The sequence below is a fragment of the Scyliorhinus torazame genome, chromosome 4 (genome assembly GCF_047496885.1).
Source record: "Scyliorhinus torazame isolate Kashiwa2021f chromosome 4, sScyTor2.1, whole genome shotgun sequence".
NCBI lineage: Eukaryota > Metazoa > Chordata > Chondrichthyes > Carcharhiniformes > Scyliorhinidae > Scyliorhinus > Scyliorhinus torazame.
Genome location: NC_092710.1, coordinates 222,829,672 through 222,852,154, shown reverse-complemented (window position 1 = coordinate 222,852,154; position 22,483 = coordinate 222,829,672). Strand labels below are relative to the sequence as shown.

The following is a 22,483-nucleotide window of genomic DNA, read 5'->3' as shown; positions in this document are numbered from 1 at the left end:
AGAAACGATGGCAACTGTTGCCCCACGGCCATTCAATGTTCAAAGGGGTGTTATGTTCATTGTATATGGTTGCACTGGCTAGGCCAGCATTTATTACCCATCTCTAACTGCCCTTGAGAAGTTAGTGGTGAGCTGCCTTCTTGAACTGCCTCAGTGCATGTGGTGCATATACACCGACAGTGCTATTCGGGAGGGGATCCAGAGTTTTCACTCAACGACATAGTTATAGTTCCAAGTTAGGATGGTGAGTGGCTTAGAGGGGTACTTTCAGGTGGTGGTGTTCCCATGTGTCGACTGACCTTGCTCTTCTAGTTGTTGTGGGTTTGGAAGGTCCTTTCTAAGGTGCTTGGATGAGTTCCTGCAGTGCATCTTGTATATGGTACACACGGCTGCTACTGTGCGTCGGTGATGAAAGGAAAGTTTGTTGTTGAGATACAAATCAAGTGGTCTACTTTGTTCTGGATGGTTCTGAGCTTCATGAATGTTGTTGAAACTATACTCATCCAGGCAAGTGGAGAGTATTATATCACATGTCTAACTTGTGCCTTGTAGATGGTGGAGTTTGGGGAGTTAGGAGGTGACTTATTCACCCCAGGATTACTAGCCTCTGACCTGCTCTTGGAGCCACTGTATTTATATGTCCAGTTCAGTTTCTGGTCAATGGTAAACCCCAGGATGCTGATAGTGGGAATTCATATTCATAGGATTATCATATCAGATTAAATGGCAGAGCAGACTGGTCCGAATGGCCGACTTCTGTTCCTACAAATTATAGTCTTATGATTCCGCCATGGCAATGTTATTGAATGTCAAGTGGCGATTGTTAGAGTCTCTCTTGTTGGAAATGATCATTGTCAGGCACTTGTGAGCCATGAATGTCACTTTCCACTTGTCAGCCTAATCCTGTATTTTGTCCAGACCTTGCTGCGTTTGGACATGGACTGTTTCAGTATCAGGAGATACAAATGGTGCTGAATGTTGTGTACTCATCAACGAACATCACCATTTCTGACCAATGACGAAGGTCATTGATGAAGCAGCTGCAGATGGTTGAGCCTAGACACTATCCTGAGGGATTCATGCATGATTCATTTTTTTCTTTTTTTTTTAACGGGATTAATTTCCTAAATTATTTTCATTATTTTAATCCTCAAATTTGATTATCGACTGCACTTTATTGTGAGCTAGTATTATTCACAGCTCCATATAAGCAGTGAGCCCACAAGATAGGAAGGCATGGACAAGGAGGGAAGCCTGTGAAGGTTATTGAAAACTAACTGAGCCAGAAGAAGTGATAATTATAATTAAAGCTGTGTCATGATGGCCATTGAAATATAAGGCTTGCCACTATTAATTAGCACAGGGACTTTTGTGGTCCCTGTGTAGATAATGATTTGAACATGCAACAGATACAAAATTGTCTAAATTTTCAGAACACACATAATTGGGGAGAGGGTTTCAAACAATGTGCAACAAAATAACAGAACAAAATAATATGGATAAGTTGCGTAAGCATGGTGGGATGATAAACAACCTTTGGCAATTATTATGGAAAATTGGGAAAATAACATAAATTGGAAAATAAACGAAATGTTTCAGCAACACAATATAATACTGCAGAAGGATTGTAGGGAGTGATGCACAGATGACTGAAATAATTGGTGTAATCTGTAGCAGCTTGTCAGGAAAGCTAACTGGCTCTTGGGAAATAGAGGAGCACAAAGCCCAGGTAGTAAATGAGCCTGAACAAAACAACCGAGTATTGGCTGTCATACTGTGGCTTGCAAAGATGCGCAAGCATTGGAGGCAATGAAGAAAAGGGAAGCCAAGATTAGTGCAAATCTAATTTGTAAAAGGCATCTCTAAGAATATAGCACTCCGTCAATCAGTGTTTGCTGAGATTAAGGCCGAAATTCTCCGGCCGTTCGCTGGTGATGGGTTTCTCTGATCCCGCCGGTAGTACACCTGACGGCATGAGTTGGCTTCAATAGAAATTCCCACCGACAGCGGCAGGAGCAGAGAATCCCTCCACCAGTGATCGTTGCACCGACTCCCGCCGCCAAGAAACATGAGGCTGTTGGGCGGCCGGAGAATCCCGCCCTAAGTGTTTAAAACCTACAATCGTGTTAACGTTGATGCATGAATGTTACTAGCTAAACCAAGCTGACAATTTGAGCGGGTAAATAAAAAAGAAACAAATAACTTAAATGAATGTAATTATGTTTCTGGCCCCACACTTCATATCCACCAAAGTGCTTTCCAAGTGTAGTCACTGTACGTAATATAGGGAAACGTGACTGCAAATTAGTTCACAGCAAGGACTCACAAACAGCAATGAAGTAGTAACTTCTGCTTAACTCATCATTTGGTTTATGAATAAGTGTTGGTTAGGGGTAACAGAAAAGCTTCTCTGATTTTCTCTGAAGAGTGGTATTGGGATATTTTATGTCCACCTTAGAAAGCAGACAAATCCTAATCTGTTTAACATCTCATTGAAAATTTGGCACCTCCATTCCCAGTACTCCAATTAAGTGTTTTTCTAGATTGTGGGTTCAAGTCTCTGAACTGGTGCTTGAACACCCAACTTTCTGCCTCAGAGGAAAGTACACTATTGCAGAGCAAAAGCTGACACCCCATTTGCTTTTAATAAATGAAGTGACACAGTTGAAAATAATTAATTTTCACAGTAAATAAATTCCTGTTGCTGTGGGAAAATGCGGTGATTCACTGAATATGACTTTTGTGCATCTTTACTGGGTTAACGTGAGATTTAGCAGGGTCCAGACTGAATCTCGAGTCTGGTCCACAGTTGGAGCTCAGGGACAAAATGCAGCAACCTAGACCACCTGGTCTCATCAGCATCGGCCAGAACCAAGGACAAGGGATTTCTGTTATTAGAAGCCTTTATCCAATTCCACACAAATACGTTGGGAGGAAACCGGAGCACCCGGAGGAAACCCACGCAGACACAGGGAGAACGTGCAGACTCCGCACAGTGACCCCAAGCCGGGAATCGAACCTGGGACCCTGGAGCTGTGAAGCAACTGTGCTAACCACTGTGCTACCGTGCTGCCCTCGACACCTTCCACGACAAAAAGAATCCCAAACATGAGACCGACCAGGTCATAGCCAAGTCCTGGTCTAAATAATCTCCTGGGGAGGCAGTGGTGTAGTCACTGGATGAGATTTCTACAGATGCAGGGTAATGTTCTGGGGATCCAGGTGTGAATCCTACCACAGCAGATGGTGAAATTTGAATTGAATAAAAATCTGGAACTAAAAATCTAATGATGACCATGAAATCATTGTTGATTGTCATAAAAACCCATTTGGTTCACTAATGTCCTTTAGGAAAGGAAATCTGCCGTCCTTCCCTGGCCTGGCCTACACGTGACTCCAGACCCACAGCAATGTGGTTGACTCTTAAATGCCCTCCTCAAGGGCAATTAGGGATGGCAATAAATGCTGGCCCAGCCAGTGTTGGGCACCAGATGAGCCACAGATGTTCAGCACTGTGTATCATATTTATGTACAGTAAGAAGTCTTACAACACCAGCTTAAAGTCCAACAGGTTTGTTTTGAATCACTAGTTTTCGGAGCGCTGCTCCTTCCTCAGGTGAATGCACAATTCACCTGAGGAAGGAGCAGCGCTCCGAAAGCTAGTGATTCGAAACACACCTGTTGGACTTTAACCTGGTGTTGTAAGACTTCTTACTGTGCTCACCCCAGTCCAACGCCGGCATCTCCACATCATATTTATGTCATAGAGTTACCTGAGTTTTCATCACGAACGCAGGATCAAACCGTTCCAAAAGTGCTTTTTGTGCTCGGTGTTCATTTTCTTGTATTTTTTGCTGAAGGTGGAAAATCTGCCGCTCCTGGCTAAAAAATTCAATGAAAATTGGGAGTCAAACAAATCTCTAACTTTAAATTTCCACTTGTGCCTCCAAACAAACCATTATCCTTTCTGTCATCACTTCTATCAAATAGGCCTGCATCATATGTCCAGTGAGACCAGGCGTGGTAACTCGTGAAAACAACATGATGTTCAGCTGTGTCACTCAAGTGTCCAATAATTAGCAAGTGTGGAAGCTAATTGTGGTGTCTTTTGGAATCATGGCATCTCATCAATAAATGTAAAATAACTCAAAACACACTGCAACACCGGCCAATATAATATGGAGATGGTTGTGACAATAAAACTGCTGGAGGCTGTACGAAATAAGGAATTTCATCAATCTATGAACTGATTTATGAGTATAATAAAAAATATATAGTTTTTAACCCTCAGATTGTGCCACAATAGCTGAGATAAAAGATTCCAGTAACCTTTGAGGATTCTTGGAGAAATTATAGGAGTGACTAGCAATATGTAGAGATAGAAAAAAAACACAAAAGTTGTACTTCTGTATCTAGGGATCTGGAATTTCCTGGATTGTGCATTCCGAGAAATTAAACCAAAACTTATCCCACTCTTGCTGAGAGGAACTTATTATTACATTTCATGAAACTTTTAGTAGCATATGCCTCATCTTCAGCTGCTTCACTGACCTCACTTCTATCATAAAGTTAGAAGTGGGAATGTTTGCGGATGACTGCACAATGTTCAGCACCATTCGTGACTCCTCAGATAATGAAGCAGTCCATGTCCAAATGCAGCAAGACCTGGACAATATCCAGGCTTGGGCTGACAAGTGACAAGTTACATTCATAGATAGATAGATTCATAGAATTTACAATGCAGAAGGAGGCCATTCGGCCCATCGAGCCTGCACTGGCTCTTGGAAAGAGCACCCTACCCAAGCCCACACCTCCAGCCTATCCCCATAACCCAGTAACCCCACCCAACACTGAGCGCAATTTTGGACATTAAGGGCAATTTATCATGGCCAATCTACCTAACCTGCACATCTTTGGACTGTGGGAGGAAACCGGAGCACCCGGAGGAAACCCACGCACACACGGGGAGAACGTGCAGACTCCGCACAGACAGTGACCCAAGCCGGGAATCGAACCTGGGACCCTGGAGCTGTGAAGCGATTGTGCTATCCACCATGCTACCGTGCTGCCCACAAGTGCCACACAAGTGCCAGGCAATGGCCATCTCCTACAAGAGAGGATCTAACTGGATGAGTGCAGCTCCAACAACACTCAAGAAACTCAACACCATCCAGAACAAAGCAGCTTGCTTGATTGCTTCCCCTTCCACAAACATTCAACCCTCCACCACCGACAAACAGTGGCAGTCGTGTGTGCCATCTACAAGATGCACTGCAATAACTCACCAAGGTTCCTTAGACAGCACCTTCTAAACCCACGACTACTACCATCTAGAAGGACGAGCAGCAGATACCTGGGGATCCCATTACCTACAGGTTCCCCTCCAAGTCAACCACCCTGACTTGGAAATATATCGTCGTTCCTTCATCGTCGATGGGGCAACATCCTGGAACTTCCTCCCTAACAGCACAGTGGGTGTACCTACACCTCATGGACAGCAGTGGTTCAAGAAGGCATCTCACCACCACCTTCTCAAGGCCAACTAGGGATGGGCAATAAATGTGATGCCCACATCCGGTAAAAAAATTAAAAGATTGTCAAAACGTGTAGGAAAAATGGAAATCAGGATAAAAAAAGAAAACCAGGAAGGATGAATTTCATCTTTCTTTAGGTCTTTCCTCATCTTAGTGATGTGAAAATTAGAGACTGATAACAGATATTAAAGTTTGACGCCAGCAAGCATTTATGTATAATTAGCACATCGTGTTTAAGATATTGCTCTGGAGAAGCGTTCCTGCTTTTAACGTGACAGATTCTAAAATAAGATTTGAAAATATATAAAATGCATATAAAATACATATAATAAGTAAGTGCTGGTCTCGGTCAGGAGAAATTCAAAAGAAATGCAAAACAATTTCACCATGATATATCAGGCATATATATTAACTTCAGGCAATGCTATAGCTGAGGTTTATATCGTAAAATTACACCTGTCCAAAACTGGCATGGCTGGAATTTCCCCCCCCCCCCACCTTCCCCCCACTCAGTGGCAGGTTTTTCCAGACTGGGGGAGACTCACCATTGAGCATTGGGATGAGTCAATGGCGAAGATCCTGCCAGCGCGAAGGGCCGGAAAATCCCACCCGTAACTGCAGGCAACTCAAGCCCTCGGGTCTTTTGTATGAAGGGGGAACTATATTCATGAGATGGGTGAGATATTGTAACTTGGGAATGATGCAGCTGATTGAGGAAACTCATGCAGAGGAATTTTTTTAATCATAAAATCAGCATAAAAATATGTGAAACTCCTTGGAAAAATGAGCAGCAGCATTCCATTCATATGCCATAGTTATGTCAAACCTCTCAGCAAATTCCAGCTATATTTATATATAGTGTGTCTGGATACACTGGATGAGCAATCCAGAGGCCAAGGTTAATGTTCTGGGGCCATAGCTTCAAATCCCACCTTGACAGCTGCAGGAATTTGAAATCAATTGGCAAAACTAGAATTGAAAACTGGTCTTAGAGATGGTGACCATGAAACTACCATTATAGAATCATAGAATTTACAGTGCAGAGGAGGTCAAGGTAAAAGCTCATCTGGTTCATGAAATTAAAGGAGGGAATCCTGTCATTCTAACCTGGTCTAGCCTACCAGTGGCTCCAGTAACATGGCTGTTAAATGCCCTGTGCGATGTCATGGCAAGTCACTCAGTTCAAGGGCAATTAAAGACAGTGTTATGGGCCAGGGTTTAGAAAACTCCAATGTATATCATGGAGTTCACCTGATGCAACTATATATTGATTTTGGTTATGATGAGCACAAGAGCCTGCCTTTCAGGTGTTATTCATCAGAATGCTTAGGCACTTTTAATCCAAAAACAAGCTTTATTCTATGAATTTAGTTAACATTTGTATAAACACACACAGTAAGAATTATTAACGACAAACATAAAGACCCTGCACAGCTACAGTACTCTATGTATAACCCTTAAATCAATTCCCCCTTAACTGTTCTAATTTAATAACAAAAACAGAAGGTAACTATAATCATTGGGTTTCTTTCTTGGAATAACTCTTTAAAATTGAAAATCGAGAGACAGGCCAAGATACTTCACTGTCTGAGTACAGCAGCCAAATATGAAAATGAAAGTAACAATTCAGAGCCACAAACAAAAGTGAAAGTAAAACCAACTTCCAGAGCCATCGCCCAGCTCCACCAACACAATGACATCACTGAAGCCATGTGATAAGACAAAAACATTTCTTAAAGGGACACTCCCATGACAACAGGCAACAAATGCTGGTCTTGTCAGTGACACCCACAGTGCATACAAGAATCAAAATAGGGCAGGACGATGGCACAGTGATTAGCACTGCTGCCTCACGGCACTGAGGTCCCAGGTTCGATCCTGGCCCTAGGTCACTGTCCGTGTGGAGTTTGCACATTGTCCCCGTGTTTGTGTGAGTTTTGTCCCCACAACTCAAAGATGTGCAGGGTAGGTGGATTGGCTATGTTAAATTGCCCTTTAATTGGATAAAATGAATTGGGTACTCTAAATATTTAAAAAAAATAAAAGAATCAAGATATGTGGATATAGTCAATGAAACAGAAGCAAAAATTGTTGTAAATAAGCAATATATCTGTTTTCATCATGACAATCAGTTGACTTGCATGATATACATTTTGTCTTGGTATGAATGGAAAATGCAAAAGGACACAGCAACATCTCCAAAAACTGCAGTTGAAGGAACTTTCCAGAATCTTCAATATATTAAAATTTGATATATCAAGAATTCTGTTCCCATCCAGTACTGCCCTCCAACCAGTCTCTTATACTGCCTAGCTGCTATAATGTGCACACGTGCACCATGAAACTGGTCTGGCTCCACACATTCCTCAAGTGGGAGAGATCACGTGGCATATATGGTTGGAATCAGTGGCAGGGCGTCTCTCAAGAATTGATATGGCTGGGAAAGTGAGAATTTAGGAGGGGCCACCTCAGTAAATCCTTGGCAGAGAGTCAAATATATTGTAGTGAGCAGGGCTGCATATGCCATTGTCGTTTCCGGTGCCTGGTGTCATGATATTCATATAAATATATCATGGTGCAATCACACACACGCACTGATGGACAGATCAACGGACCAATCAACACACACGCAACATCACAGCCAATCACCAGTGAGAGCACACGCACTATAAAACAGGGAACACCACAGTTCCCGCTCATTCCAGCAGGAGATAGCTCAGAGCACAGAGCTCACAGCGTGACACTCAGACACACACCATGTGCTGAGTGCCTCTCTAAGATAGTGTTAGGGCTGGGTCCACAGGTTAACGGGTAAAGAACGAACCACAGCCATGAGTAAACAGATGTTGTTATCAAGTGTAATAAAACAGAGTTGTACCATCTACAACTGTGTTGGTTCGTTTGTATAGCGGAACCCCCAACACGACACCTGGGTTGCTGCCGGGTGGTCCATCCAGTTTCATTCCTTTTTTCTGTTTTTGTAGAAGTTGAATACAACTAAGTGGCTTGCTAGGGCATTTCAGAGGGTATTTATAAGTCAACCACATTGCTGTGAGTTTGGAGTCACATGTAGGCCAGACAAGGTAAGGATGGTAGGTTTCTTTCACTGAAGGACATGAGTGAACCAGATGGGTTTTTAACGACAATCGACAATGGTTTCATGGTCATCATTATTACTTTTGATTCCAGATATTTTACTGAGTTTAAATTCCACCAGCTGCCGTGTTGAATTTAAACCGGCTCTCCAGATCATTACCCTGGCTCTCTGGATTACTGTCCAGCGACAATACCACTGTGCCACAACCTCCCCCAGGTTAATGTTTCTAAGTGATCCTTTGAATTTTCTGCTTACAATAGGTAAACCTATTATGTTGAATAGTTATTCCTTAGCTTAGGTTAGGATAGTGTTCATGACTATGATAAGCACACGAAGACGTGGGAAAATTGGAACCCCACCATCCTGTTTTGATGATGGAAAGAAGGTCCTGTAGAGCTGAAAAAGCAAAGGTTGGGAGAATCCCAAAGCAGGAGTGGCTTACAATTTTCTTATACAGCCAGCTGGTTCAAGAAACTCAAAATATTAAAGTAAGGGGTGGCACAGTGGTGCAGTGGTTAGCACTGCTACCTCACACCGCCAAGGACCCGGGTTCGATCCCAGCCCTGGATCATTGTCTGTGTGGAGTTTGCACATTCTCCCCGTGTCTGCGTGGGTCTCACCCCCCACAACCCAAAACTGTTCTGCGTGGGTGGATTGGCAATGATAAATTGCTCCTTAATTGGAAAAAACATGAATTGGGTACTCTAAATGTATTTTTTTAAATATTAAAGTAATATATTATTAGTCCTCTTCTGGGTCTATTCTCAAATGCCATAAGGCTTCTTTGCTAATTGGGTTGACACTGAGTAGAAAACGTGTTATTGTTCATTTATACCTAGTCAGAATACAACTTCTGCTGACAGATTCAGACTTTTAGTACTCATGAGGTCCTTGTCTCCTGACAGCTGAGAGTTATAATTGTGGCAGATGTTAGATTGCTGCCTCAGGTTTAAACTCCAACTTGTGCTGCTTTGAGTGAGATAATGATCCTCCCTTTGTTATATAAGCAGATCTAGGAATTCCAAGGGAGATGAATTGCACCGGGCGCCAATCCCGTTCTGAAGCTCTTTTACACAGCAGAGCGCACTTAGCTGCTTTTGATGTGGTGAGGAACTGTCGATCATAACAAGAATGTTTATAAGTATTGTGGTGCATCAAAACAGGATACTTGAGAATCATTCAATTGCGAAGGGTAAGATAGATCAACAATTCATGAGGCGCCTGTCTCTGGAGTAATACAAGTGTCAATCACTGGCTAATTCAATGTATTATTGTGTGAAATTGAATGGAACATTTACATTTCAAAAGCTGTCAAGAGATTTGAAGTCCTTTTAAGTGTACCTAGCGTTTGTGGAAGTCTCTGACTCTTGTAACATTGCTGCTTTAAACACTTTGTCTGAGGCAGCAGATGTTAAGAGAAGTGAAAATACAGTGATATTTCACTCTCGTCTGGACTGCTCTGTAACTTTCAGGTAGGAGTGATTGATGGGAGACTCTTGGTGGCTGGTCTCTGATGGAGTTTCTGATCAAAAGGGGGCTCAGTTGGGGGGCTCTGATGGGGGTCTCGGAAGGGAGTCTCAGATGGGGGGTGGAGTCTGAATCCCGCAACCTCTCCTGCATGAAGTTGCATTAAAAGGAGAGGGAATTTCTCCTGGGCACCGCTCCTAGTGCCAGTGGAGACAAGGAACAATTCTGGCAGGAGTACTTAGTGTCCGGAATGAAGAATCCAGCCAAAGCCTCTTCATCAAAGATCACAATGGGACAAACTTGAACACCTTCAACCTGAAATTCAGATGAAGTTAACTTTTTCAACACTGAAGCGTCCATGTGTTGTTAGCCAACGCTCATGGTAGCAGTCACATGTTCTGAACCAGAGGAGTGTGGCTTCATAGTCCCACTGAAGAGACTTGAGCACCAAATCTACAGTACAGTACAGGGAACACTGAGTCGGGTACCTCAGAGGTGAGATCGTTACTACTTCTTGTTTACATCAATCACCTGAATTCAGAACCTCGATGCAATGTGGTCAAATTTGCTGTTGATACCAGTGGCAGGATGTTGGAAGCAGAAAAGGCACCTTAGAAATTACAGAATGCGTTGGACAAAATATATAAATAGCCAGAACAACAGAAGACAGAATTTAATATAAACAAATGTTTAATGTTACACATAAAGAGAAAACATAGATGGCACCGTAATCCATGAAAGTTGTTAAAATATCCAATGAAGCTGAAGGAAATGCAAAATCTTAGTAGATTTTAATGTGATGTTAATTATGCAGAATACCAATCAACAAAGCCAATAATAGGGCAGCACGGTGGCACAGTGGTTAGCATTGTTGCCTACGGCACTGAGGACCCGGGTTCGAATCCTGGCCCTTGGTCACTGTCTGTGTGGAGTTTGCACATTCTCCCCGTATCTGCGTGGGTTTCGGCCCCACAACCCAAAAGATGTGCAGGATAGGTGGATTGGCCACGCTAAATTGCCCCTTAATTGGAAAAAATAATTGGGTACGCTAAATTTAAAAAAAAACAAAGCCAATAATGAGGCTAAACTACATCACTAAAACAGTAAAATATAAGTCAGAGGAAGTAAAGTGCTCTTATTAGACCATACCTTGAATATTGCATCTAGTTCTGGTTGCCAAGAAATGAGAGAGAGAGCGAGAGAGAGAGATATTCAAGCACTGAGACAAATGTTCTGCATAATTGACATCAAGTCTACTAAGATTCCAACATCTTCTTCAGCTTCACTAACACTATTCTAGTTGCCAAGGAACTAGAGGGACAGTCAGACACTGAGGGCAGAAGAATTCTCATGCAGATCAGGCATCTTATTTAGGGCTTCTCCCCACTCTAAGACATTTGTCTAATTAGTACTGTTGTTTTCTCCTCTTCAGTCGGCTTCATATCCATTTCAACAGTTTAAGCTGAATCCCCAAAGCTTTGAGTTTAAAAGAGTTCCGTTTGAAGTTTTAAGATTTTTAATGGAAACAAAAGGCTAAATGCAGGCTGTTACATGCTGTTGCCTGAAGCTATGCACCACTTTGTTTTTCAAGTGAGATGGTGGTGTGTGGAATGTGTCGCCAGCAGAGCCGGTACATACATGATGGGCCAAATGGCCTCCTTCTTCACCAATACAATTCTGTGACCCTGTGCCTCGGCAATGTGTCTGTGTAGTTGAATAGCTGGCAGTGTTTGCAAGCTGTGCGATGTGGGTGTGAGTCTTGCATCAGTAGTAAGGGTGTGAGGGTGAGGTTACTCTATTATGTGAAGAATAATTCAAGGGTTGATTGAGATTGCTGATAGGTGAGTGAAGGTAGGATGTTGAATTGATCAATGTGTCAAGGTAGTAGTTCAGTTGTAAAGGTATATGATTTGAAAATGCATTCACTAACCTTGACAACTCGTGTAAGTTTATTGAACTTCTTGAGCACTGCATTCTGGTCCATGCATTGACCATGACAGCTATCTGCTCCTACTGCCTTCAGTGACCACCTGGAGATCCTCCTGATTCTCTGTAAACAGAGGGCTACTCTCTTTCTATCAACCTCCTGCGCCAAGATCTCCAAAATTATGTCAGAGAACCTTGGAGTATGCATTCTGCCATGTTGTGACACTCAGGGGCTGGTTTAGCACACAGCTAAATCACTGGCTTTGAAAGCAGGCCAGGAGCATGGTTTAATTCCTGTACCAGCCTCCCCGAACAGGTGCCATAATGTGGCGACTATGGGCTTTTCACAGTAACTTCATTGAAGCCTACTTGTGACAATAAGTGATTTTCATTTTATTTCATGTATCTTTCCCAGGTCAAGTTCACTCTTCCTGAACCTGCTGCAGTTTGAGTGTCTCTCATATTGAAAAGTGCAGGCTGGCTCTGTGAGTAATGCAGGCTGGCTTGAACTCATGCTGGACTCTCTCTCTCAATTTTGCACTCTTGCTCAGGCAGGCAGCCACTCAACAGTGTGATCAAAGCTGGCTGCATGCTGCAACCATGAAAATGGACAGACGGCACAAAGTTTGCATGTTGTCCACAGCAGCATCAACGAGCACAGGGCAATTACACATCATGATCCTTGCACCCGTTTTCGGGGCTGTATAATTTTGCCCCTTAAGAATGCAATCACAAAAGCAAATGGTTGATAAGCTGCAAAGTGTTTGTTAGATTTGGTCAACAGCATTGTATAAACGTGAAAATTGGAAGCATAGAAAAGATAAAGAGACCAGGTTGATTGAGGTGAGTTTAGTATTAGGTAAGTACGGTGTTTGTTTTCCTGTTCTATTTTGTTTTGTTATATTGGATGTTAGTTTGTGCTTTTTTACAGTGGCATTGTTACAATGTTACTGGACAATAATGCAATAATGATCGAGTATTTGAAATCCACGGCACCTGGGGAACCTAAGGCCAGTTGGTTAAATAAAGCTACAATAAGCTTGTAGGTAGGTAGTGTAGTAGCTTATCAGAGGTAGGTTCTTTACCCAGAGAATAGTGGGGGCATGGAATGCACTGCCTGTGGAAGTAGTTGAGTCGGAAACATTAGGGACCTTCAAGCAGCTATTGGATAGGTACATGGATGACGGTAAAATGATACAGTGTAGATTTATTTGTTCTTAAGGGCAGCACGGTAGCATTGTGGATAGCGCAATTGCTTCACAGCTCCATGGTCCCAGGTTCGATTCCGGCTTGGGTCATTGTCTGTGCGGAGTCTGCACGTCCTCCCCGTGTCTGCGTGGGTTTCCTCCGGGTGCTCCGGTTTCCTCCCACAGTCCAAAGATGTGCGGGTTAGGTGAATTGGCCAATGATAAATTGCCCTTAATGTCCAAATTGCCCTTGGTGTTGGGTGGAGGTGTTGAGTTTGGGTATGGTGCTCTTTCCAAGAGCCGGTGCAGACTCAAAGGGCCGAATGGCCTCCTTCTGCACTGTAAATTCAATGATAATCTATGATTAATCTAGGACAAAGGTTCGGCACAACATCGTGGGCCGAAGGGCCTGTTCTGTGCTGTATTTTCTATGTTCTATGTTCTACAATGGTGACCATGAACTGATCAATAATTCCACCTCCCTCCTTTCTTGATGATACCAGGAATGTTTGGGAAACATATCACTTTGTTCTTGAATAAGAAGGCTTAGGAGTGGCCTAATAGAATTATGGAAGATTTTGATAGAATAGATACAGAGAGAACACTTCCTCTTGTGGGAATGAGCATAACTAGAGACCAGCAATACAAAATAGTCACTGAGAAATCCATGGAATTTAGGAGGAGCTTATTTACCCAAAGTGTTGTAAGAATGTGGAACCTGCTATCACATGGAGTGGTGGAGGGAATAGTATGGATGCATTTATTGGGCAATTAAACAACCAGTTGAGGGAGAAGAAAATAGGTGGTCACTACAGTAGATTGAGATGAGAAAAAAGTCTAAGGAAGCTGAAGTGGAGCATAAATACTGGCATGGATTGCTTGTGCAGAATAGCCTCTTTCTGTGGAATCCTATGTGCTTTAAACACAGGCATTAATTGTAATAATAATAAATCAGAATCCAGTGTAGGATTTTCCAACCCTTCCTGTCAGCAGGAACTTCCTGTCCCGCCAAAGTAGACCGCCCCACCCCGGCCCCGCTATCATGGAGGGTTCTCCAGCGGTGAAGGGACAAGCCATGCAAAAGCCCATAGAGTTTGGCGGCAGCCAATGGTTCATCGCACCTGCCTCAGCAAAATCCCAGCCCTAGTCTTTAATGAGATCAGGGCACACATTCCAACATAAATCAAATTGGCCAATATTAGTATTCTAAGATTCTTTATTAAAAGTCACCATAGTCCCCAAGGACCGTAGGCTGCTCTCCCCTTTCGACAGGTAGAGCCGACTGGCAGTGATTTGACCTAGGAGTCATCACACCCCAGGCAAGGGGCAGGGTTGAGAAGGCAGGGACTTCATGGATGACCTCGGTTGGTACGAGAATTGAACCCGCTCTGTTTGCATTGCTCAGCATCATGATCGAGCCATTCAGCCAACTGAACTAAACCGATTCTATGTGTCACAGCTGTGAGCAAAATTCAGTACAAAATCCATAAAACTCTTGCAATTGCAGGCGCAAAGGAATGCCTGGCCGTGATTTACCGGCCGCGTTCCACCGGAATCGGGTCGGGACATGACCGGTAGACCCTTGAAGAGGCCTCTCCCAGGATTCCCGATGGTTGTTACGCCTCACGAGAGATGTCTCAATCTGTTCCCGCCCACAATGGGCAGGGTCAAGACTTACATAGTTAAGTGAATTTAGAAACTCACTTAACCGTGCTGATGCTGGATCGAATGGCCAACTGGCATCTATCGGTCTCGCCGAGAAGCCCCAGTTGGGCACCATTCAGCCCTGGTCCCCACAGACGGGGGCCAGGTTGAACCACACTTGCGGTCGGCGATCGTAAGCTCCCAGGTAGGTCGGCCTCCAAGCAGAGTGATACTCTGGCACTGCTGGTGCTAGCCGGGTACCTTGTCACTGCTAGCCTGGTACCTTGGCAGTGCCACCCTGGAAGTGCCACTCGGGTACAACCCTGACATGCCAGAGTGCCCAGGTGGCACTATCTAGCTGACAGGGTTCCAGGCTGGCAGTACAGAGGTCCCCAGTATCACAGATGCCAGTCTTCGGTCAATACGATTCACTCCATGTGATATAAAGAAAAGGCTGAAGGCACTGCATACTGCAAAGCTATGGGTCCTGACAATATCCCTGCAATAGTACTGAAGATGTGCTCCAGAACTTGTGCCGCTGCCCTGGCCAAGCTGTTCCAGTACAGCTACAACACTGGCATCTATCCAACAATGTGGAAAATTGCCCAGGTGTATCCTGCACACAAGAAACAGGACAAATTCAACCCAGCCAATTAACGCCCTATCAGTCTACTCTCCATCATCAGCAAAGTGATGGAAGGAGTCATCAACAGTGCTTTCAAGCGGCATTTACTCAGCAATAACCTGCTCACGGATGCTCAGTTTAAGTTCTGCCAGGGTCACTCAACTCCTGACCCTCATTACAGCCTTGGTTCAAACATGGGCAAAAGAGCTGAATGCCAGAGGAGAGGTGAGAGTGCCTGCCCTTGCCGTCAAATCAGCATTTGACCAAGAATGGCATCAAGAAGCCCTAGCTAAACTTGAGTCAATAGGAATCGGGGGAAACTCTCCGCTGGCCTAACCAGTGACGACCACATCCCATAAATGAATTTTGTTTAAAATGCCGCCCCGATCTCTTACTGCACTGAGGGGCTCCGCTCGATGGAGCTCCTCAATGCAGGAAGTGACACTGAGTGCAACCTCGGGGGGGGGGGGGGGGCATGCCCTGTATGGGATTGAAAGAGCAACAGATGTCATTAGATAGCAGGGTATCACCAGGAACAACACGTCAATCCCGCCCAGAACGGACTCTGATTTTTCAAAATTAAATCGTGACCTCTGTGTCCCTGTTGTAAGACTTTGGTAATACTATGGTTTTTTTGCCTCTACATTGGTTTGAGGTAATATTTTTACCTCAACAATTTTTATAGCCCAGTTTGAATTCCTGTCTGTTGAGTGAAGCAACTGAACAGTTAAAAGCAAGCTGAGAGCAGGGCAGCGAGCAGCTGTGTCTGTGGGGAAATTCTTCATCTTGTGAGGAAATGACCTTAAGGATGCTAAAATATCAAGCAAACACAGAGATAAGCAAGCTTTGGTCAACAGTTTGAACTGCACATGGCTTCTTCAACTTGATATTTGTTAAGCAAGGACCTAGACTTATGTTTGCTATTGCCACAGTCGATTGATCATTGCCACAGCATAAGAACACCTATATTTCATGAAGAAATTGTGCTAGGAATTACTGTTATCATTTGTTCTCAATTCCCTTTCCATCTGTGGGAATAGGTTAGTATGTTTGTGTGAACTGTTGACAATGGTTTGTATTATTGATAACAGGATGTTGCATTGTTTGTAAAACTGCAATCTGTATCTGAAGTGGATGCGTCATTTGTTCGCAGTGCAATGTCCCCTCTGGGACCTGAGGAAATAAGAGGTGGACGTCTATCCCAGCCCACATGAGTCGAGTTACAGAGGTTGGGTGACACCCGATGACCCTCAACCTTAGTCAGTGAGAAGGTTTAATTTGGGCTATTTCCAAATAAGGGAGTTGGAGACAGTCAGAATTAAGGATAAAAGTTGAAAGCCTTCATTGGCACAGTTTCACCATTGCTTCCATGGTGTAATTCTTCTGCAGCAAGGTTCAATGTCACTTCAGAAACAGAAGAAGAAAGACTTTGGCTGTGCTGTCAGTATTCAAGTAACCCTAAGTCTTGAGGGATAAGAAACTTTCAAGCTATCTTCACTGCTTTATGTTAAGTAAATAACATAAAATGGTTAATAAATTAAACTTAGTTCAGGCACAACTGAGGATCCCATTGTTATTAATTAAGGGTTTGGAACCTAGATATTTTAATTAAAGGGGTTTTATACCTCAAAACCCCTTAAACTTTCATTGGTAAATGCTATTGGATAGTTTGATATAACATTTTAAAATGCCAGTTTCCCCATTGCAGTCATCTGCAAGGTACGGAATTCAGTATGAGAAAACTTTTAAATATCTTTTAAGTATTTTTGAAGAACTTCAGGCACTCATGTTAAATTTCTGACAGCCAGTTGGTGAAAGATGAAACCAGAAGTCAATCTTTACTCAGTTTAGATTTATTCACAAAGTGGAACATTGCAAGTCGATGGGCTTGATTCAATCAAATGGGAACAGAGTCCAATAGCGAGCGGCTTTAGCTGTCTGTTTCCCAGTGCACACAGCGCCTCCAGGGGCCGAAATAGCAACGTTCCTCTAGAGTTTTTTCCTTTTATGGTCTTGACATTCACACTTTTATGTAAGTCCATTTGAGGCCTTCCAGAGACCTAAACTACAGTAAATTAATTGACTTCGGAGTGGATTGCTTCTCTTCTCAGAGTATCTCCACTGCGCACCGAGGAATTACAAGAAAACATTTTTTTTTCCAATTAAGGGTCAATTTAGCATGGTCAATCCACCTACCCTGCACATCTTTGGGTTATAGGGACGAAACCCATGCAGACATGGGGAGAATGTGCAAACTCCCTATGGACAGTGACCCAGAGCCGGGATCGAACCTGGGACCTCGGCGCCTCGAGGCAACAATGCTAACCACTGTGCCACCGTGCTGCCCTCAAGAAAAAACATTTTGATCTCAGGAAGACTTTACTCTGTCTTACAAAGGCTGACCTGCTGTGACTATTGCTGATGAGCCATTGACAATACCGATTGGCACACTATGGCAGTGCAAATAATCACGTTCTCAGAATTTGGGACCAAGTCTTTGACCTTGGGCAAGGGCAGCAAGGATTTTCATTCTGCCACATTTACGTTGGCAGAATGAGATGCCCACAATCTCTAGGCCATGATCTTCACTGGAGATACTGGTCTACTGCCTAATTTTAGAACTAATGTTTATGTCACTTTGCATTGTAATAGCAGACTGGATTATTTGTTGACTAGGTGATAGTCTCCAAACATTAAGTGACGTTATTTGACACCTTGTAAGAACTAGGTATTAAGCTAGGTTTGTTGCCATAAAACAGATGTTATTTCATAAATAGAATCACCTTGTGGTAATGTAACTCTTTAGAACTGGCAATATTACAATTGATAGCCATATGTTCAATGTCAGACAGCATTGCTTCACTTTGCTCTATGGCATATGTTGCAACAAAAAAAAACTGCCTCTCTCCTCAATCCAACTGTATGATTCTGCCCCATTTTGTCTGCAAGTCAGCTTCCTCGTTGTTTGCACAGACAGAGGAGAGAAGGGGTGGGGGAGCAGTCCATGTGGGAAAGCGAGCTCATGATGGAGGCACCCCTTTTTCCTGCCCATAACCCATTTAACGGTTTCCCAGCTGTCACCAACCTCAATCACCAGCTGATAATTTGGGGTCAGATCAAAGGTGGCCTTTAAGTGGCCAAATAGCCATTAATTGGCTGGCCAAGGCCTCGGCTGCAGCCCATTCAATCGTAGCCAGGTCAGGGGCGGGTGATCAGGCAGGGGTAAAACTCTTGGATTTTACAGGCACCCATCTGAAAACCCTGCCATGGTTGACAATTAAATTCTGCCCGTAGAGAAATAACAGGACAGTTAAAGGAAATGTGATTTCTCTGAACTATTAAAACCTATTTGATAAGATAACATGTAAGAGCCAGTTTTGCTCCTAGACACATTCCGCAGCCACCACGCTGGGTTCCTGCATGGCTGAGACCAGGGCCGGGATTCTCCCCTACCCGGCGGGGCGGGGGGTCCCGACGGGATGGAGTGGCGTGAACCACTCTGGCATCGGGCCGCCCCAAACATAGAACATAGAACATAGAACATAGAACAATACAGCGCAGTACAGGCCCTTCGGCCCACGATGTTGCACCGAAACAAAAGCCATCTAACCTACACTATGCCATTATCATCCATATGTTTATCCAATAAACTTTTAAATGCCCTCAATGTTGGCGAGTTCACTACTGTAGCAGGTAGGGCATTCCACGGCCTCACTACTCTTTGCGTAAAGAACCTACCTCTGACCTCTGTCCTATATCTATTACCCCTCAGTTTAAAGTTATGTCCCCTCGTGCCAGCCATATCCATCCGCGGGAGAAGGCTCTCACTGTCCACCCTATCCAACCCCCTGATCATTTTGTATGCCTCTATTAAGTCTCCTCTTAACCTTCTTCTCTCCAACGAAAACAACCTCAAGTCCGTCAGCCTTTCCTCATAAGATTTTCCCTCCATACCAGGCAACATCCTGGTAAATCTCCTCTGCACCCGCTCCAAAGCCTCCACGTCCTTCCTATAATGCGGTGACCAGAACTGTACGCAATACTCCAAATGCGGCCGGACCAGAGTTCTGTACAGCTGCAACATGACCTCCCGACTCCGGAACTCAATCCCTCTACCAATAAAGGCCAACACTCCATAGGCCTTCTTCACAACCCTATCAACCTGGGTGGCAACTTTCAGGGATCTATGTACATGGACACCTAGATCCCTCTGCTCATCCACACTTTCAAGAACTTTACCATTAGCCAAATATTCCGCATTCCTGTTTTTCCTTCCAAAGTGAATCACCTCACACTTCTCTACATTAAACTCCATTTGCCACCTCTCAGCCCAGCTCTGCAGCTTATCTATATCCCTCTGTAACCTGCTACATCCTTCCACACTATCGACAACACCACCGACTTTAGTATCGTCTGCAAATTTACTCACCCACCCTTCTGCGCCTTCCTCCAGGTCATTGATAAAAATGACAAACAGCAACGGCCCCAGAACAGATCCTTGTGGTACTCCACTTGTGACTGTACTCCATTCTGAACATTTCCCATCAACCACCACCCTCTGTCTTCTTTCAGCTAGCCAATTTCTGATCCACATCTCTAAATCACCCTCAATCCCCAGCCTCCGTATTTTTTGCAATAGCCTACCGTGGGGAACCTTATCAAACGCTTTGCTGAAATCCATATACACCACATCAACTGCTCTACCCTCGTCTACCTGTTCAGTCACCTTCTCAAAGAACTCAATAAGGTTTGTGAGGCATGACCTACCCTTCACAAAGCCATGCTGACTATCCCTGATCATATTATTCCTATCTAGATGATTATAAATCTTGTCCCTTATAATCCCCTCCAAGACTTTACCCACTACAGACGTGAGGCTCACCGGTCTATAGTTGCCGGGGTTGTCTCTGCTCCCCTTTTTGAACAAAGGGACCACATTTGCTGTCCTCCAGTCCTCTGGCACTATTCCTGTAGCCAATGATGACATAAAAATCAAAGCCAAAGGTCCAGCAATCTCTTCCCTGGCCTCCCATAGAATCCTAGGATAAATCCCATCAGGTCCCGGGGACTTATCTATTTTCAGCCTGTCCAGAATTGCCAACACCTCTTCCCTACGTACCTCAATGCCATCTATTCTATTAGCCTGGGGCTCAGCATTCTCCTCCACAACATTATCTTTTTCCTGAGTGAATACTGACGAAAAATATTCATTTAGTATCTCGCCTATCTCTTCAGACTCCACACACAATTTCCCATCCCTGTCCTTGACTGGTCCTACTCTTTCCCTAGTCATTCGCTTATTCCTGACATACCTATAGAAAGCTTTTGGGTTTTCCTTGATCCTTCCTGCCAAATACTTCTCATGTCCCCTCTTTGCTCGTCTTAGCTCTCTCTTTAGATCCTTCCTCGCTACCTTGTAACTATCCATCGCCCCAACCGAAACTTCACACTTCATCTTCACATAGGCCTTCTTCTTCCTCTTAACAAGAGATTCCACTTCCTTGGTAAACCACGGTTCCCTCGCTCGACGCCTTCCTCCCTGTCTGACCGGTACATACTTATCAAGAACACGCAGTAGCTGATCCTTGAACAAGCCCCACTTATCCAGTGTGCCCAACACTTGCAGCCTACTTCTCCACCTTATCCCCCCCAAGTCACGTCTAATGGCATCATAATTGCCCTTCCCCCAGCTATAACTCTTGCCCTGCGGTGTATACTTATCCCTTTCCATCATTAACGTAAACGTCACCGAATTGTGGTCACTGTCCCCAAAGTGCTCTCCTACCTCCAAATCCAACACCTGGCCTGGTTCATTACCCAAAACCAAATCCAACGTGGCCTCGCCTCTTGTTGGCCTGTCAACATATTGTTTCAGGAAACCCTCCTGCACACACTGTACAAAAAACGACCCATCTATTGTACTCGAACTATATATTTTCCAGTCAATATTTGGAAAGTTAAAGTCTCCCATAATAACTACCCTGTTACTTTCGCTCATATCCAGAATCATCTTCGCCATCCTTTCCTCTACATCCCTAGAACTATTAGGAGGCCTATAAAAAACTCCCAACAGGGTGACCTCTCCTTTCCTGTTTCTAACTTCAGCCCATACTACCTCGGAAGATGAGTCCCCATCTAGCATCCTCTCCGCCACCGTAATACTGCTCTTGACTAGCAGCGCCACACCTCCCCCTCTTTTGCCTCCTTCTCTGAGCGTACTAAAACACCTAAACCCCGGAACCTGCAACATCCATTCCTGTCCCTGCTCTATCCATGTCTCCGAAATGGCCACAACATCGAAGTCCCAGGTACCAACCCACGCTGCCAGTTCCCCTACCTTGTTTCGTATACTCCTGGCATTGAAGTAGACACACTTCAAACCACCTACCTGAACGCTGGCCCCCTCCTGCGATGTCAAATCTGTGCTCCTGACCTCTATACTCTCATTCTCCCTTACCCTAAAACTACAATCCAGGTTCCCATGCCCCTGCTGCATTAGTTTAAACCCCCCCAAAGAGCACTAACAAATCTCCCCCCCAGGATATTTGTGCCCCTCAGGTTCAGATGTAGACCATCCTGTCTGTAGAGGTCCCACCTTCCCCCAGAAAGAGCCCCAGTTATCCAAAAATCTGAAACCCTCCCGCCTGCACCATCCCTGTAGCCACGTGTTTAAATGCTCTCTCTCCCTATTCCTCATCTCACTATCACGTGCGGATTTCTACGCACATTTAGGGGCCAAGCATTCACCATGAGGGGCTAGACCCGCGCCGGAGTGGTTTACGCTCCACCGGCTGGCGTGGAAGGCATTTGGCGCCACGCCAGCTGGGGCCGAAAGGACTTCGCCAGCCGGCAGAAGTCCGGGCATGCGCGGGAGCATCAGCGCCTGCTGACGTCATCCCCGCGAATGCGCGGGGGGGTGCCTCTTACGCGTCGGCCATGGTGAAGGCTGTGGCCGAGGTGGAGGGAAAAGAGTGCCCCCACGGCACAGGCCCGCCCGCGGATC

General features: G+C 44.4%; 1 protein-coding gene across 3 annotated transcripts in view; it reads right to left on the bottom strand.

The window, feature by feature from the left end:
- Positions 1-22,483, bottom strand: part of cep85l (centrosomal protein 85, like) — a 447,302-nt gene that overhangs the window by 80,439 nt on the left and 344,380 nt on the right. For all 3 annotated transcript variants that reach the window (XM_072499390.1, XM_072499387.1, XM_072499389.1), the window contains exon 5: positions 3,774-3,882. In XM_072499390.1, the coding sequence (XP_072355491.1) occupies positions 3,774-3,882 (109 nt within the window). The remainder of the gene's footprint in view (positions 1-3,773; positions 3,883-22,483) is intronic.